The sequence below is a fragment of the Scyliorhinus torazame genome, unplaced genomic scaffold (assembly GCF_047496885.1).
Source record: "Scyliorhinus torazame isolate Kashiwa2021f unplaced genomic scaffold, sScyTor2.1 scaffold_709, whole genome shotgun sequence".
NCBI classification, from domain to species: domain Eukaryota; kingdom Metazoa; phylum Chordata; class Chondrichthyes; order Carcharhiniformes; family Scyliorhinidae; genus Scyliorhinus; species Scyliorhinus torazame.
This window is the reverse complement of record NW_027308436.1, coordinates 46112-64577: the sequence shown is the minus strand read 5'-3', so window position 1 is coordinate 64577 and position 18466 is coordinate 46112. Positions and strand designations below refer to the sequence as shown.

Genomic DNA, 18466 nt, shown 5'->3' with positions numbered 1-18466 from the left:
TGAGCCGATCCTCTCAGGGCAAACTTTATCTGCTCCAGTTTAATGAACCCCGCCATATCATTTACCCAGGCCTCCAGTCCGGGGGGTTTCGCCTCCTTCCACATGAGTAGGATCCTGCGCCGGGCTACTAGGGACGCAAAGGCCACGACATCGGCCTCTTTCGCCTCCTGCACTCCCGGCTCTTCCGCAACTCCAAATAGAGCTAACCCCCAGCCTGGTTTGACCCGGGCCTTCACCACCCGCGAAATCACTCCCGTCACTCCCTTCCAATACCCTTCCAGTGCCGGGCACGCCCAAAACATAGGTGCGTGGTTTGCCGGGCTCCCGCCACACCTCCCACATTTGTCCTCCACTCCAAAGAACCTGCTCAATCTTGCTCCCGTTATGTGTGCTCTATGTAGCACCTTAAATTGAATCAGGCTAAGCCTGGCGCATGAGGAAGAGGAATTTACCCTGCTTAGGGCATCAGCCCACATACCCTCCTCTATCTCCTCCCCTAGTTCTTCTTCCCACTTTCCTTTTAGTTCGCCCACCGACTCCTCCCCTCTTCCCTCATCTCTCGGTAAATCTCTGACACCTTGCCCTCTCCGACCCACACCCCTGAAAGCACCCTGTCCTGTATCCCCTGTGTCGGGAGCAACGGAAATTCCCTCACCTGTTGTCTAGTAAATGCCCTCATCTGCATATATCTCAAGAAATTTCCCCGGGGCAACTTATACATTTCCTCCAATGCTCCCAAAAGTCCTATCTATAAATAAATCTCCCACCCTCCTAATTCCCAACTGGTACCAGCTCTGAAATCTTCCATCCATTCTTCCTGGGGCGAACCTATGGTTGTTCCTGATTAGGGACCCCACCAGGGCTCCCCGCACCCCTCTCTGTCGCCTCCACTGTCCCCAGATATTCAATGTTGCCGCCACCACCGGGTTCGTGGTAAACTTTTTAGGTGAGATCGGTAGCGGCGCCGTCACCAGCGCCTCTAAACTCGTCCCTTTACAGGACTTTCTCTCCAGTCTTTTCCACGCCGCTCCCTCACCCTCCATCATCCGTTTACGTATCATTGCCACATTGGCGGCCCAATAGTAATCGCCCAAGTTCGGTAGTGCCAATCCTCCTCTGTCCCTACTACGCTGAAGGAACCCCCTCCTTACTCTCGGAACTTTCCCTGCCCACACGAAGCTCGTGATGCTCCTGTCTATTTTATTAAAAAAGGTCTTGGTGGCGTTTTACTATGTTAAAAGGCACTCTATAATGGACTGTTTTAATTATCTGATTAGTGATTGGAGTTGAACCAGAAATCCCTACTCATTTGACCAAAGTTCTATTAGTTCAGGGCAGCACAGTAGCACACGTGGCTAGCACTGTGGCTTCACAGTGCCAGGGTCCCAGGTTCGATTCCCCGCTGGGTCACTGTCTGTGCGGAGTCTGCACATTCTCCCGTGTGTGCATGGGTTTACTCCGGGTGCTCCGGTTTCCTCCCACAGTCCAAAGACGTGCGGGTTAGGTGGATTGGCCATGCTAAATTGCCCTTAGTGTCCAAAAAGGTTAGATGGGGTTATTAGGTTTTGGGGATAGGGTGGAAGTGAGGGCTTAAGTGGGTCGGTGCAGACTCGATGGGCCGAATGGCCTCCTTCGGCACAGTTTGTTCTATGTTTGTCTTTGTAGAAGTGCAAATATGCATCTGCATAAAATTTAAGCCATTACAATTTTCCCTCAACCTTAAACCTGGTCACTTTTTTTTTTAAAAAGCAGATGGTGAACTTACTGAAAGCAAATTAGATGACTGCAAAAAGAATTAAAGTCATTTCAACAACAAAAAAAAAGTTTTACATAATTACAAATGGAGAAGCTGCCTTGGCAAACTGCTCAGTTATCATGCTAGTTGCACATTCCATAGGCTTAATTCAAATTTTGCATATGGGTGCAAACAAGCTGGTTTGCTGACTCCAAGTCAGACCCATTGTAGCCAAACCAACAATATAAATCAGGTGATTCTTCATTTTTGATACACAGGTTTATTTTGGACATGCATTATAAATGTGATGATTCAAAGAAAGCCTTTTAAAGCCGTTGCAATTGCAAATCCATCAGTTATGTGTAATGCTGGAAATGTAGTGATCCAGCCAACTGAAGCATGTACATGCTTCTAATATTTGGAAAACTTAGCTGTCACTGAACAGCTGCCTGTTTCCCTGCTGGGATATTTTCTCCCGCCACCCCAATGACTTCCAAGCATTCAATTTCACAGAACCGCCCATACAAAAAAAAAGAGACAGACATAGAAACATGATTTGGAATTTATGCTGCACAACAGTGAAACTTGGAATGCTAGTACGATACGCTCTGCACAGTCTACTGTTGACTAAGCCATCTAAAATAGTTCAGTCAGTTTACTTTGGGTAGGGTCTAACAACCGGTTTTAAGAATACTTTGTTCTAAAAATCCACTTTCACCACAATGTAGTCTCACATATCAGGAACAATTTTCTCTTCCCCAAGAAAATTGCTGCTGCATATTTAAAAAATCTAATTTCAGTGCTGAACAATCTGCTGAGGATTCCAATCATTTCAGGCAACTCAGGAAGATAGATATGAGCAAAGTACAGGTCATATAGAAATGAACATACAACCCATGCTACGAAGTCAGAATTTTACCAAGTGTAGAAAGATTCATGACACAATAAAGATAACTAAATATGCATTGCATTGAGAGCTAATTAAAGTGTCACTCGATGAGCATCGTATATTTAGAAGCAGTATTAAAGTAAAAGCCTTACTTGAATTTTGAGCATAGAGAGGGCCACCATTAACATGAGGCTGCACAGAAAACTGGGAAGTCACCGAAGGATTTCGCCTGAAGCCCCCTGAAGATGCCGTAGAGGTGGTAGAATTATGCCGAGAGATCTGTCTGGTCATGGTACTGTACTGGGAGCTAGGAGCCGAACCAGGGCCAGCTGAAAGCATTAAAGTCACAGCAGGGGAGGAAAGAAGAAATATGCATTATTCCATAATTTCTGAAAGGCAGATATGATTGGTGAAGAAAATGTGAATCCTTGAACCAGCCAGAGCACAATAAATAAAGTGAGGGGACAGAATTAAGTTTCAGTTTAATCACACTCGTGCAAGACCTGAAATTCCTACAAGTTCCACTAAAATCAATTGACAGTTTTCTCACTCAAGAAAGTCCCTTCTTCCATTCTGTCACAGCTCCTGTTCGGCGTTGCATTTTTAGGAAAATCATAAGACATCAGGCGATATATACTTTAGCCATTCTTCAACCATATTTCGCAAGAGTTCCAAATTTCCTGTTGATTCTGAACATGTTATCAGCATGCAACTCGAAAAAACGAATTCTCACTATACCATCACCAACACAAAATAAAGGTGATAGCAACAAGCAGGTAAGTGTAGAAGCTTTAAACAATGTAAAAGCATAGGCGCTTAAAATTCAAAGGCAGATGAAGGACTGATACCTTCAATGTGAATCAATAACTCTTTAAAAGCACATGTGCATTTAGGACAGGTCTTTAAGGACTTTAATCCATGTTAGTGTCATGCAGCAATAGGATATTCTTCAAAAATTGATTTGGCAAAAAAAAAAAACTATCCATATCCCACCACACCCCCAAAATCAGTAGTTCGTCAAAGGGTTCTAAAACCTAGCAAGGAATGTTGGCAGTTCACAAAAATGTTATTTATTTTTCTTGCCAAAAGTTAACTTAAAAAATGAATGCTTCTAGACGAAGGTGTTTTTTTCCCTCATTCTATGAGTAGGTGGGCAAACTATGCATCCAAGAAACGTTACAAGCTCAATGTCCAGTCTCGGATGGTGGCACAATGGTTAGCACGGCTGCCTCACAGCGCCAGGAACCCCAGGTTCAATTCTGGCTTTGGGTGACAGCATGGAGTTTTCATGTTCTCCCAGAGCGTGCGTGGGTTTCCTCCAGGTGCTTCTGTTTCCTCCCACAGTCCAAAGAGGTGCAGGTTACGTGGATTTGCCATGTTAAATTTCCCCTTGGTGTCCAGGGATGTGCACAGTTACAGATCATCGGTGCAGACTCAATGGGACGAATAGCCTCCTTCTGCATTGTAGAGATTCTATTGAGTTAGTTTATCTCATCTGGATGGTCTGTTAGGAACTCTGCCTGAGCTCTCTTTCTCTTAGTGAGAAAAAAGAAACTCAAATTGGCATATGGGCATTGGGCAAGGACAAAGTTAAGCTCGGGAACATTGGTTCCCACATTCAAAACACTTCCATGAATCACAAAAAATGAATCAATTCATAATGGTCATTTAGGCAAGGTCTAAAGACCATCACCCTGTGAAACCATCAAGAAGTCAACACTTGAGAAATAAAACTGGTCAGTCAGACAAAGATAGACCTGGCTTTAGTTGATAAGTTAATATTTTATAGTTTTTTTAAGAAGTTCCTGAACAGAAGTTCCTGAACAGTTCATCATACCGGAGCCAGTGGTAACCCTATTTCAAAGACACTAACATGGATTTAAAGTACTTGGAATACTACTAGCAGTTCCTTATAACCCAAAAGCATTCGATCAAAGTTTTAGTCACTGTAACCCATTGAAAATCAACACCATTTTTTCACAGCCATTAAAAGTTAGCTGTGAAAGGACAAATGAATGAGTAGCTCCAAGCAGCAGCCAGTCTCACCTATGAAACTGCCCACTGGTAGTGGAGGTGGTGGTGGCGGCAGGGAAGGGGCTCCAGCAGGGACAGAATATGAAGCTAACAAAAAAAAGTCAAAAGTGTGATTATAACCATTTACCAAGTAGTTCTTTGTAAACATCAAATTTCAGAAAATCGAATGCCACTGGACACAAATTATAATATTGGCTTAGCGAAGACCACAAATATATATGGCACATCACTTGAACATCTGGGAGTGAGTGGTGACAGAGGTCCATTTGGTAATGAGAAAATCGGCACAGAATGGGTTCTCTCTTGCATACTCATTGTTCTACCTGAAGCACAACTTTGGTTATAATATTGCATGAACACAATAAACAGGGGCATGTTGGAACAAATGGTCCATTGAGCCTGCTCCGTTATTCAATACCATCACGGCAGATCTTCTGTCTTAACTCCACTTTCCTAGCTGCTATTGATATCTTTAATTCCTGGGAGAGGTCAATAAACTTTCTATCCCATCCTCAAATGTTTTCTATGTTGGGGCATCCTTGACCCTTTGAACTAGATAATGCCAAAACTTTGCAACTTTTTGGCAATGTCTCCTTATCGCAGTCCGAAACGATGGACTCCTATTCCCCATTAGCAACTGTGCCCCATTAGCAACTCAGGCCGATGACCTTCTGATGAAAGGGCATCAACCTGAAACAACTTGTTGAACATTTTCAGCATTTTTTGTTTTTCATTCAATATTGTTGAAGTTTGTTACAACTACACTAAAGTACAGGGAAATTATCAAAACCAACTTTTTACATCAGGTTCTTAAGCATGCACCACAAATTAATCTGTTAAGCATTAGAAGTTTACTGACCTGGCAAAAGAGTCGGTGGTGAGGGAGCAGGCACAGCAATAGGAATGCCTATACTGCTGCTTCCACTATTTTCTCGACTTCCACTTCCTCCACTGCTCCCACTAAAGGCAAAAAAAATTAAAATGATCAGGTATTAATTCCCCCCCCCCCCCAACACCTATCCCAAATACAAAATCTCCTGTTACAGTAAGAGCTGCTGTATTTCAGCCACAGATACACATGCAAGCCTCAGTCTCAGCTGGCTATTCAACCAGAGGCATAACAGTCAAAGTTGATCCTGTCCTCACTGCATACACATGTGCATTTCTAGCTCATCATTTTCAAACCTCCACAAAAGAGTGCAGAGGCCCCTTCCTGTCTGCTGAGGTCAGCAAACCCAGCATAGATGAGACCTAACCAGGGTGCTTTCTGACATGAACCATTTGACAGTTTTAATGCTCCTCCCCAAAAAAACTCAGAACCGAGGATTTTGACTCAAGTCCAGAAATCCTTCAGAGGCATGATACACGCACATGATTTACTGAAGAAAGTATTGGACCATTAAGAGTTGTGGATTCCTGAAGGTTACATGCGAAAAAGGCTAAATTTAGCCTACAGCAGATTGTATTACCTTTTCTCTTCTGCTCAACTCAATATGGCACAGCTGTCAGCAATGGTGTCAAATTTTCAACAAGTGCAACTATACGCTGTCAGGTGAGAATTACTGTATCTCATTTATGCATTACATTTTAAAAAGTGCTGTAAATCACTAATATTTTCAGAACAAATCTAATGAAGTAGTCCCTGTTTCTCTATATTCATTCTAAGCTGCATTTTTCTTAACAGGGGATGGAGTTCCAGCCAGGCACTGAAAGTGGCAAATTGATTGGCTTAATTCATATTACAGCCAACCGGAGAGTTAGAGCCATACATATTTTGTTTTTGATTAAATAAAAAATAAAACAGACATGAAAATTGTTAATTGCACACAAACATTTAAGTTCACACCCCAGTGCAGGATAACTGTATAAAATTCAGGCTGGTGTTTCAACACAAATCAATTCTGTTGGCGAGTTCTGTTGTCAGGTGCCATTCTTTGACTGATATTTAAAACATAAGATTCTACTTATGTCAATGGATATTGAAGCTGCCCAATGTAGATTGATCTAGTGAGTGAGAGTCAATGTTTCTTCTGTAATTATCCATCATTAACAACTCAACTAAGTTGTTGATCCACGATAGGTCTTTAATACCGGGGCCCCACAATGCTGCATTCTTAGCCCCCTACTATACTCCCTGTACACACAAATGTATGGCAAAATTCAGCTCCAACGCCATCTACAAGTTTGCTGATGACACGGCCGTAGTGCGTCAGATCTCAAACAATGATGAGTCAGAGTACAGGAGGGAGATAGAGAACCTAGTGGCATGGTGCAATGACAACAATCTCTCCTTCAGTCAGCAAAACGAACGGGCTGGTCATCGACTTCAGGAAACAAAGTGTCGTACACACCCCTGTCTGCATCAATGGTACCAAGGTGGAGATGGTGGACAGCTTCAAATTCCTAGGTGTGCACATCACCAATAATCTATCCTGGCCCACCCATGTCGATGCTTCGACCAAGAAAGCCCAAATGAGCCTATACTTCCTCAGGAAACCAAGGAAATTCGGCATGTCCACATCGACTGTTAGCAATTTTTACAGATGCACCTCAGAAAGCATCCTATTTGGCTGCATCACAGCCTGGTATGGCAACTGCTCGGCCCAAGACTGTAAGAAACTAGAGTCTTGAGTCACAGCCCAGTCCATCACGTGAACCCGTCTCCCATCCATTGACTGTCTACAGCTCCCGCTGCCTTGGGAAAGCGGGCAGCATAATCAAACACTTCTCCCACCCAGGTTATTCTCTCTTCCGACCTCTTCCATCAGGCAGAAGATACAAAAGTCTGAGAACACGCACTAATAGATTCAAAAACAACTTCTTCCCCGCTGTTACCAGACTCCTGAATGATCCTCTTATGGATTGAACTGATCTTTCTACGCATCTTCTGTAATGTTTAGCACTATACTCCATATACTTCGCCTGACGTCTATGTCTACGTATTTACATTGTGTATTTATTGTATGTCCTATTTTTTTTTCATGTATGGAATGATCTGCCCGGACCGTGTACAGAACAACACCTTTCACTGTACCTCGGTACGCGCAAAGATAAATCTAAATCCAAGCAGGAAGTGTGTGTATGCTCTGAAGAAGTCATGCAGACTCTCAACTTTACTGCTTTTCTCTCCAAAGTTGCTACCAGGCCTGAGTTTTTCCAGGTTTGTTTTTATTTAAATGTATGAAAAATGGCTGGTGCATCAATGACCATACTTCAAAGCAATTAATCATCTGTGAGGCACTTGGAGCATGAGAGAGGCAGTGTATCATGCAAACCCAATATTTAAGACAATAAATGGCTAGAAGAAGAATCTTAATCTACTGGGTAAACAAAACATGAAATCAATAATTAACTGAAAACAGTGTCTCATTTTACTCTGGTGTGTTCAGAAAAAAACAGGGCTTCAGGAGAAACATTTTACCCTTGGACGTTACTATTTTCCATACCCATTATTCATCGAATGATTAAAGGAGACCAAAATTGTGGTTAGTTCAGTGCTGTGGGTTCTTGTTTATTGAGAACTTCCATCAGTTGTTTTGTCAATGCTCTGAAAGGAATTAAATGTATCTGGTGGAATTGAGAAACACACTTAAGGGTCACAAGCAGGAATATTTGAGCTAAAATTGTCCCCAACCATCACGGTTCTTGTTCATGATGCTTAAACCTGGATGTTCTGTAATTCAAGCTGGGAAACATTTTTCATCACTGAGGAATGCAGCTGTTTTACATATTGCAAAATGCCAGCCTAAGAATAAAGCTTATGGTATAGGCTAATGATATGAGAATGACATGCAGCAGAGACTGATTCATCCTTCTGGCGACTTTGTTGCAAAATCCATACCCAAATGGTAATTAGTAACCTGTCTAGAACACACCCTGAATCAATAGGCACTAACTGCTAGCTAGACCTGATATAATCAGGTACTGACTATTTGCATACAGATTTAATCTACTTACTCTCGTCATATTTGCACATATTTTACTAATGTGGTCAAAGGGGCGTTTGATGTTCAATTATCTGCTACACCCAAATTTTCAAAGGGAGACCAGAGAGGCAGAATATAAAGTACTGTATTAATTTACTATGAATAGAATTGGTGTCCGAAGAAGCTAGAGCAGAGACTGAAGATATTACAGGGGGATGTTAACAACAAGTCCAGGGTTAAACCTGTTATGCGAGGGAGGTATGAGGAAATGGAGTCCAGAAATTGGGACCAAAGATGTAGCAGGCAATTTCGGGATTAAACAGACTGATGGGGGAAAACTGCTAGCAGAGTCAGAGAGATACACCTACACCTGGCATGAGTTACATTGCCCCATTCAGATTTAAACTAGTTAGTGGGAATACACAGGATGACCCGCTTCAGCAAGGGTGAGTCACTCAAGATCCATTGTCCTTTGGGGCACGCCCTGTCTGACATTACAGAATCCGATGGCCTTTGTCCATCAATGGGACATTAGTTGTGTATGGCTGCTCTTTTGTATAAACATGATGGGTTCAAGTCTGGAAACCAGAGGAGAGAACCTTTGTTTTAGGGGCTGGGCAGAGCGTAAGCGAGAGGGAGAAATAATCCTGTTTTGAACAGATACAGGAAGGTGGTTTTGGAAAGCGACCGAGAGAGGCCATCAAAGTTGCCACCGAGGCAGGCTTTGGAAAGGAGAATTTCCCTAACAGCAGAAAAATTGCTTCGTAAATGCAAATATTGCCAATGCTGGCCTGTGTAAGTGGAATGAGAGCTGCATGTTCATTTAAAGAGCTTGTTTAATGGGAATTCATGTGTTAAAGTTAAGAAACTAATGTAATCTGTTATTGTTAGGGTTGAAGTTTAAAAGCTTAAATACCGTTTTTCTTTTGTTTTATAAAGCTTGTTTTATAAAATAACCATGCCCTATTTCTTATATTATCATTCCTGGAATGAATCTATCTTTCCGCACCGCCTTAAAAACTTCAAAAGTCATGGTTCTGGTCTAGTCTCTTAGCCACATTTGGGAGCTGACCAGGCACCTGTAACAAACCACAACTCAAACAAGTCACACTCTGTTCAGGTTAGGTTGAGTATGCAGCCAGTTGGAGAAATAGAAACATGGGCAGGGGTAAATGTTTCTGGCTTTGCTCTTACCAGTGTGTAAGCGGTGAGCTTCAGCTAATCTTTAATTGAAGATGGGAATGAACTTCGACAAGAAAAAAAGTAGAGCTATAATCGTGAAGTTGTAGATGGTGGAACAAAAGAAAAGTTGGCCGTCAATATACCACAAAATCTTATTCAATCTTTAGTCAGAAGATAAAAGTGCTATAGTCAATTGTGGGGTTAATTAATTGCTTTGATGAGGAAAACCTCTGGTGTGGAACAGAAGACAAAAAATTACAACAACTTCTATCAACTAAGAGAAAAAAGGGGAGGGGGTTAGCAAATGGAGAGTATTCCAACACACCCCTGAACTGTGTCTTGCAGATGGCAGACAAGCTTTGGAGAGTCATGGGGTGTGTTGGTCACAGTACAGTGGCAGCAGTGTACACCATGTTTGAGACACACTGCTGCCACTGTAATGAAGGGAGTAAAGATTTAAGGTGGCAGAAGGAGTGCCATCAATCTTTTGTCCTGGATGATGTCAACTTTCTGGAGGTCATTGGAGCTTCACATATCCATACAAATGGAGAGTATTCCATCCCACTCCTGAACTGTACCTGCAGGTGACAGACAGGCTTAAGAGGAGAACGGTTCATAGAATTCCCAGCCTGCTCTTGTAGGCACAATATTTATATGCCTGGCCCAGTTCAGTTATTATGGTGGGGATTCAGAGATTTGGTAATGCCATTGAATGTTATCTCTTGTTGGAGATGATCAATTCCTGACACTTCCGATACACATATGACTTGCCAATTATCAGCCCAAGCCTGAATGTTGTCCAGGTCTTGCTGCGTGTGGACAAAGACTGCTTCAGTATCCGAATCATCATGAATGGTACTAAACGGGCAGCACGGTGGCGCAGTGGGTTAGCCCTGCTGCCTCACGGCACCGAGGTCCCAGGTTTGATCCTGGCTCTGGGTCACTGTCTGTGGGGAGTTTGCACATTCGCCCAGTGTTTGCGTGGGTTTCGCCCCCACAACCCAAAGATGTGCAGATTAGGTGGATTGGCTACTTTAAATTGCCCCTTAATTGGAAAAAAAAAATGAATTGGGTACTCTAGATTTATTTTAAAAAAGAATGAATGGTACTGAACATAGTGGAATCATCAGCAAACATGCCCACTTCTAACTTTGTGCTGTAGAGAAGGTCATTGATGAACCAGTTGAAGATGGTTGGTCCTAGTATACTACTAGCACAGTTGTCAACATAAAAATAGGTTAAAAGCAAATCCAATTTCAATTATCTCGGCATGTCATTTTAGAATAAAAGTTGAAATATCAATCACGGAAAAGGCATTCATACCTGTGCGTTCTTGGCCTTTGGTTCAGAGATGCTGTTCGCATAGGACTTTGCTGGTTTGTAGTCACATTCCTGGCAGGACTAGTCATGTAATCATTAGGAATAACGGGTGGTTTAACAGGCTCTAATGTTTTGTAGGGAGTGTTTCGTCTGAAGGTAAAGAAAAAAAAGTGCTACTTAATGTTGTATAAAGAGAGCGAGTTTGAGCAAACAGACAGTAATGAATCAGACACTGACTACACCAGATTTTGTTGAAGCAAATGAGCTTCTGCGTCTCCGATTGTGCAAATTCACAGGCAACAGCCGGGGGGGAGGGGTTAATTTGATAACGTTTTACAGGGGGAAGAAATGCAGAAACTGAAAATGTTTTCATCCTCTCAGAATTGGAGGTTCACCACATTTCACCAAAACATTACAATTAAAAATGTAAAAAAATAAGAGACACTTAATAATCAATTAATTGATAAAGCTTCCAAATACGACCTGCACTTTGTTTTGGAATGTTTAAAAATCAAGATTTTAAAAGTTGACATTTCTTGGTTGAAGTTACAGCTGCGGTGAAACCATCGTTGGATCACTCGTCATTCTTGGAGTAAGAGACTTCCACTTCATCAGCATCAAAGTTCAGAAAGCTACCAATCACATCATTCTCCCCAAACCTTTTGAAGCCAGCTTTTAACAATACCGGCTGCGAACGGCCTTCAAAAAGGCTGCAACCAGATTTTTAAAAATGCGGCCGCACTGCGCATTCGTGCCCGCTCATCGGTGCGCATGCACAAAACTCTGCGCATGCGCACCGATGAGCCGGCACGCATGCGCAGTGCGGCCGCATTTTTTTTAAAATATGTTCTTGGCCATTTTGAAGGTCGCTTGCAGCCGGCATTATTAAAAGCTGGGTGCTGCGGCTGTTGCACACGGATTTGCGCGATCAGAAATGCCGTGACGGACGGCTTCGCGACCCTCCTGACACCCAAACGTGGGTCGCGCCCCCGACTTTGACAATGCCTGCAATAAATAGAAGTTACTCTAGGCGCATTACAAATTTATTTGCTAAAATAAGTCTCCCCTTCAAAAGACACAAAACATAGTTACAGGATAGGAAAATTAACTGAGTTTTCCATTGTGTGGGATAGCATACCCTAAAGTTCCACGTCCAGACATCGGGGGACTTGGAGGCTTTTGTGTGGGTGGGTTTGTCCTGGTCAGTGTACCAGTTCTGGCAGGCTGATTACTTCCATGCTGCAACAAAAAGAAATTGCAGTTCAAGTAAGGAATGCATACATTGAAAGTATTTGCTATTATTTATAACTGTATTAATAAAATGGACTCTGATATCATGATGGTTGAAAAACAAAGCAGTACAGTTCGCTGAAGGCTTACGTATATCATAGCTGAGCTTAGAAACGTGTCAAGTAAAAGTTTTAAAGTCCAATTGGTTCTAAATGGGTTGATCTCAGCCAGGTTGGCAACAAGAGCATTATAACCGGCTACCAAAAACAGAGGGATTATCAGGCGAGGATAAGATTTTGCTTAGTTGTAATGTGGCATGACACCTTAAGACTGGACAGCACTGTCCAGGCTAAAAGATTAGCAGCCAGTTGAACAGGTACCGAGTGTGATCCAGAAGAATCCCAGGAAGGAAATAAAACAAAATTAGGATTCCCAGATGTAAACTTAAATGCTACACAAAGTACAAGTTTCAATTGATAAGTTCAGTACATCTATTTACAAAACTTCCTAAAAACATGCCATTTAATTGAAAGTAGTGTACATCTGCTTAGAATAAAGTCCACATTTAAATTAGGGAGAATTTGAGAGATATCCCAAAGGTACTGTAAAGATATGGTTTACAGCACAACTGCGAAATCGCATGAAAAAACACCGTTAATCATTGGCATAGTTCATAGAGATCGCCTATAATCAATATATTAAGATATATTGGGACAGCTAACTTAAGTCATGAAGAGATTTTTGAGAAAGCAACAGGCAAGGTGGGCAAAGGAGAACATGTAATTCTGCCGAACTTGGGATATCCAAAAGGTCTTGATGAGGTACCACAAAAGCCTGCAACAGAAGAGCACATCATGTATGTGGCAATATATTAGCATGGGTAAAGGATTGGTGAGCTAACAGGAAGCAGACTGTTGGGATAAAATGGGTCTTCGGTTGGCAAGCTGCAACTAGGGTGCCACAGGGATCAAAGCTGTGCCCTCAACTATTTAGAATCTACATCATGACTTGAATGAAGGCACCAAATGTTATGGAAGCCAAATTTGCAGTCGCCTGGGAGATGTCTAGGGGAGGCAGAATATCTCCCCGCCAATGGAGAAACATCAGTATACTATTTTAACTGGGGGAGTTTGCAGAACTCGTGATACAAAGGGATCCTGGTACATGAAGCACAAAAATGCAGTTACAGCAAATGGTGTTGAAAGGTTTGACATAGGTGGTGATGGGAATATTGGAGGTTTTGGGAGGCTTAAAAGTGGACAAATCCCCAGGTCTGGATGACTTGTATTCCAGGCTGGTGTTGGAGGCAAGGGAGGTAATTACAGGGGCCCTGACCCAAATATTTAATTCCTCTCATCACAGTGGAGGGGACGAGGATTGGTGGACAGCTAATTTGGTTCCAATTTTTAAGAAGTGTGTAGAGATATGGATCAGAGTCTCTCTGGATTTTGTCTGGTTTCCTCCCACACTACAACGATGTGCAGTTTAGATGGACTGGCTGTGCTAAAGTTTTTCCTTGGATGTCCCAAGATGTTCAGGTTAGGGAGATGGGGTTAGGGAGTGAGCCGGTGCAGACTTGATGGGCCAAAAGGTCTCCTTTGTGGATGACAAAAATTGGTAGGGTGATCAATAGTGAAGGAGTTTCTTTGGTTGCAGAAGGATATAGATAGGTTGGTCAGATGGCAGATCAGTGGCCGATGAAATTTAACCTTGAAAATTATGAGGTGATGCTCTTTGGAAGGAGCAACAAGACAAGGGAGTACTCGATGAATGGTACGACGCTAGGAGGGTCAGAGGGATCTTTGGGTGCTGGTCCATAGATCCCTGAAGGCAGGACAGATGAATAGGGTAATTAAGGCATACAGAATACTTGCCTTTGTGACATAGATTATAAGAGCAGGGGTGTTATGTTGGAGCTGTACAAAACTTTGGTTATGCCACAGCTGGAGTACTATGTTCAGTTTGGGTCACTGCAATATAGGAAAGATGTCATTACACTGGAGAGGGTGCAGAGGGGATTCACCAGGATGTTGCCTGGCTTGGTGCATTTGAGGTATGAAGAGAGGCTGGATATACTAGTGTTGTTTTCTTTAGAGCTCTGAGAAGGCTGAGGGGGGACCTGATTGAGGTGTATAGGATTATGTGGAGTATGGACAGGGTGGATAGGAAACACCCTTTCCCTTAGTTGAAAGGTCAATAATGATTGGGCCAAATTTTAAGGCAAGTGGCAGGAGGTGGAGGGAATTTGAGGAAAACAAATTTCACCCAGAGGGTGGTGAGAGTCTGGAATGCACAGCCTGGGAGGGTAGAAAGGCGAGAAACCTCAACCTCTAAAAAGTTGAATGTGGATGAGCAATTGAAATGTCATAACACTATGGGCTAAGTGCTGGAAAGTGGGATGAGTGTAGTTTTGTCGATGCAGAAATAATGGGCCGAAGGGCTTGTTCTGTGCTGTATGACTGTATACCCATTGGAGTTTAAAGTAGGAGGGCTGCTCTTATTGAAACTGAGACTCCAAAGGATTTGGTGGGATAGATACCGAGAGTGTTTCCTTTTGTGGGAGGACTTGCATTGGGAGAGAGAGTTTAAGAATGGAGGTGTCCTTTTTAAAATAGAGGGGAGAATTCTTTGAGGGTCATTTATCTCTGGAATTCTCTACCCCTAAAAACCAGTGGTGACTGGATCATTCAATTTATTCAAGACAAAGTTGGGCAGATTTTTCATAAAAAGGGAGTTAAGGGTTTTGGAGGGGCAGACAGAAAAGTGGAGTTGAGACCACACATCAGTCATGATCTTTTTGAATGTCAGAGCAGGCCATAATGGCCATGTGGTCCTATATTCCAGTGTAAAATACTGTTGTACTAAAAAGATAAAGACATGGGAACAGAGGGGTTGGTGAAATTTCATTGATTAGTTCGGTTGTTGGTGCACTACAAAGAAAAAGGCTCATCTTACCTTGGCTTTAAGCCACTTAATGTTGCCAAAAGGGAAGAAAAATAACAAGAGTTAACCACACAAGGAGTTTGACAGAATTCAGCATCAATAATATTAATAATTAAAAATTAACTGCACCATTACATTGTGGCACAGTTTTGCTCAACAAGTTGAGGTGCTGGAAATAATTAGGTCCCTCTTCAATTAACAAAACAAACATTCATACTCCGTTACACAAGCCAAGATTACACAAATGTATGACTGCCAAGTTGTTCATGGATTAACAATTCAATCTGAAGATCAACATAGCAATGTCATGGTTTCACAAAAGTAAAGATAAAACGTATGAGTCATTGTTAACTGTCTCTCAATTCAAGAATTCTACCTACTCAGGTTCTCAAGTTTCTGCCATGGGTCTCCACATGACTAAACAGACCGATAATTGACATGGGCATCTTTGGACACATGGAGAAGGATGTCCCACAAAGGAGTGGGATCTGGAGTGCAGGATTTTCTTTGTTTTCTTTCCTTCTCTGCCAATGCTCTGCCTAGTTAAAGCATTGGGACTCAAAACGTGATGCAGCTGGATGAACAAGTTGTCAACATTCTGAACAATTGGTAGCAAGGTCCCATCAATCAAGATGGGTTAATGCAAGTGGAGCAGCAAATGAAAACAAGCCTGTCGTATTCAAAAGTTTGTACACAATTGGGTCACAGGTACAACTTTGTGTAGCTATTTAACAAAATCTATTAGCACAATTAAAAGACTATTAAGGAAACCGAATCAACCAAGTCTACAAGTGTGAACACAGCCGATTGGGATTCGACTGGTATTTACCAAGTGCTTAATCCAGTCTCGGTATGCAAATCCACATGGTTGAGTGCCAGCCCAAAGCTGGACAATTTAATGCATTCTACCCAAGTGGTCCCACACATACAAAATATCCTAATTTTATGTTCTCAAACAAAGAGAAGACCGTCCTACATTATTTTAGTGTCATAGATCATGAAAGCAGATATCTTGTACATTTAACATGACTGCCGAATAGGGTTCAGTTCAACAGATGGAAGCCCACATAAAACTATTCCCTAGATCTGTCTGTGTTGTGATCTTGCTCTCCTGAACATCTGTCAAGGTCGTGAATTAAGCTACATAGCCATGCAGCAAGCAAAATGTTCTGTGTAAGCCACACACAAGTCGTCCCCATTATGTTACAGTGCAGCCGCACAAAATTAAACAGCCTGGCACTTGAAACAAAACCATCCACAGACTACACCCCAACAAAATAGTATATTGGTTATGACTGCTGCCCAGGTGGGGTTCTAATCTTTGGTGACTCCTTTTTTCTGCAGGCTCATTCGAAGAAATCTACTTGAATTCATGTTGGTTTTCTATGCCAGTTTGCAAATCAGCTTGATGCAGCCTTACAGAATCCAAATGCAGAATAGCAATGGAGAAATCAACAAATAAGATGGAGTTGCTGTTGAGACACTGAAGGGAGAATAGCCCAAACTTGGAACGTAAATATACCACAATGTCTGATGAAGCAGAGTTGTCATCTTGCATGCCATTGTTTGGCAACCAGATCTCAGCTCATAGCCTCAAATTAATTTGAACCAACCAGACCAGGCACGACTCAGTTTAACAGATTTTGATTCTGTGACCATGCCTTCCCAGATCTTGGGAATTAATAATCATAGAATTTACAATGCAGAAGGATATTGCAAGATTAAGTGGATTTTAGTGCTCCTTTAAAGCTTCTTTCATCTGGCCAACTCAAGACATTCAATCTACAGTTTGGTATTAGAGATGGCTTTTGTGCTTATACAATTAGGCATACAAATTACAAGTCTGTACCAGCATAACTGGACCTCATTGATCGTAGATTCAATTCCAATTACACTCCAGCACTGCCCAGTCACTTGATGCTAGCGACACTGTACAAGAGGAAACAAGTTACTTGCTGTGAAGCAGATGGGCCACATGTCTGTCCATGTAGTAGGGGGAGGAGGATAACAGCTTGGTGTGAAGTAAGGTTTGTTGGATGGATCCCAATTCTTTTTTCTATTCAGTGATCCCCGACTGAATAAACACAAATTGGCTATGAAACGGAGGGTAGATCAGTTTTGGGATCCAACACCAACATTATCTACAGTCAAGATTTACAGGTGTGTAAAGGCTACTTCGCTTTGTGCAGTTGCCATGGAACTGTTATGTACCCCAGCAATAAAATTAGGACAAGAGAAAGTTGGTGAAATCACCCACAGCACAGTACTGCAAACATCTACAGCAAAACACTGATTTGGTGTGCTGTCATAAAATGTTTGTGCATCACTTCTTTCTCCGGACTTAATAGACTAAAGAAAAAGTTAGATCATTGGTTTAAAAATCCATTTACTGAAGGATATGAGAAGCAAGCAGGAAGAGAAAATGAACCTCATTGGCATGTGTACCAAAGTTTCCTGTGCTGTAACCTCCCAGGGCTTTTGGTTTAGCAAACATGAAGCTGCTAGGACATGATTGACAGCCATTCACGATTATCAAAGAAAGCAAGTGAGGTCAAGTAAAGGATCTTCAAAGAAAGCAGCAATTGACCTGCAATAGGATTAAACTGAGCCATTTTCAATTCAAACTAATCAGTAAGCCTACCATATAAGGCTTCACAGAATTGCAGCAAACCTCATCGCAGAAGTACCCTTCAGATTCAGAAGCGCAGAAATCTTAACTAGTGAGGTTACAGCCACCCACGCCTTCCAAGTGAGATTCAAATTTAAAGCCATTTAAAAGAAGAGTTCCAATTAAAATGCTGTGAAGCATAATTAGAGATCACCGAGTTAAGGGGTGCAATCCACTCCATATACTTTGTATTCGCATACGTGTATATTCCTCTCCAAAAACAAAAAGACAAAGCAGATGTATTCAATGCAAGATTGAAGCAAGCAGTTACCAGGCTGTCAGCACTTCCTAACAGTGGTTACATGTCTATGAAGTGATAGGATATTTAATCAAATGCCGACTGAATTAATCATTGATGATACAGACAGCATTTCAAATCACACCTATATGCATCAGCCTATTTATGAGTCATTTCTCATATATGGCACTAATTAGTGAAAATAAACTGCTTCGCAACCACTCAGCAGGTCAACCAGCATCTGTGGAATGAAAGGAGTTAACGTTTCAGGGGTTCACCCTGGAGTCAGTTCTCTGATTGA

The 18466-nt window shown here is 42.1% G+C and overlaps 1 protein-coding gene across 5 annotated transcripts in view; it reads right to left on the bottom strand.

The window, feature by feature from the left end:
* LOC140406607 (abl interactor 1-like) overlaps positions 1–18466 on the bottom strand; it is a 60682-nt gene that overhangs the window by 15414 nt on the left and 26802 nt on the right. For 2 of the 5 annotated variants that reach the window (XM_072494604.1, XM_072494608.1), the window contains exons 2-6: positions 12225–12325; positions 11090–11236; positions 5518–5618; positions 4671–4745; positions 2777–2953 (exon numbers count right to left, since the gene is read on the bottom strand). In XM_072494604.1, the coding sequence (XP_072350705.1) occupies positions 2777–2953; positions 4671–4745; positions 5518–5618; positions 11090–11236; positions 12225–12247 (523 nt within the window). In that variant the 5' untranslated portion in view covers positions 12248–12325. Of the gene's footprint in view, positions 1–2776; positions 2954–4670; positions 4746–5517; positions 5619–11089; positions 11237–12224; positions 12326–15271; positions 15287–18466 lie in introns of all 5 variants that reach the window. The other 3 variants (XM_072494606.1, XM_072494609.1, XM_072494607.1) reach the window with 3 other exon arrangements.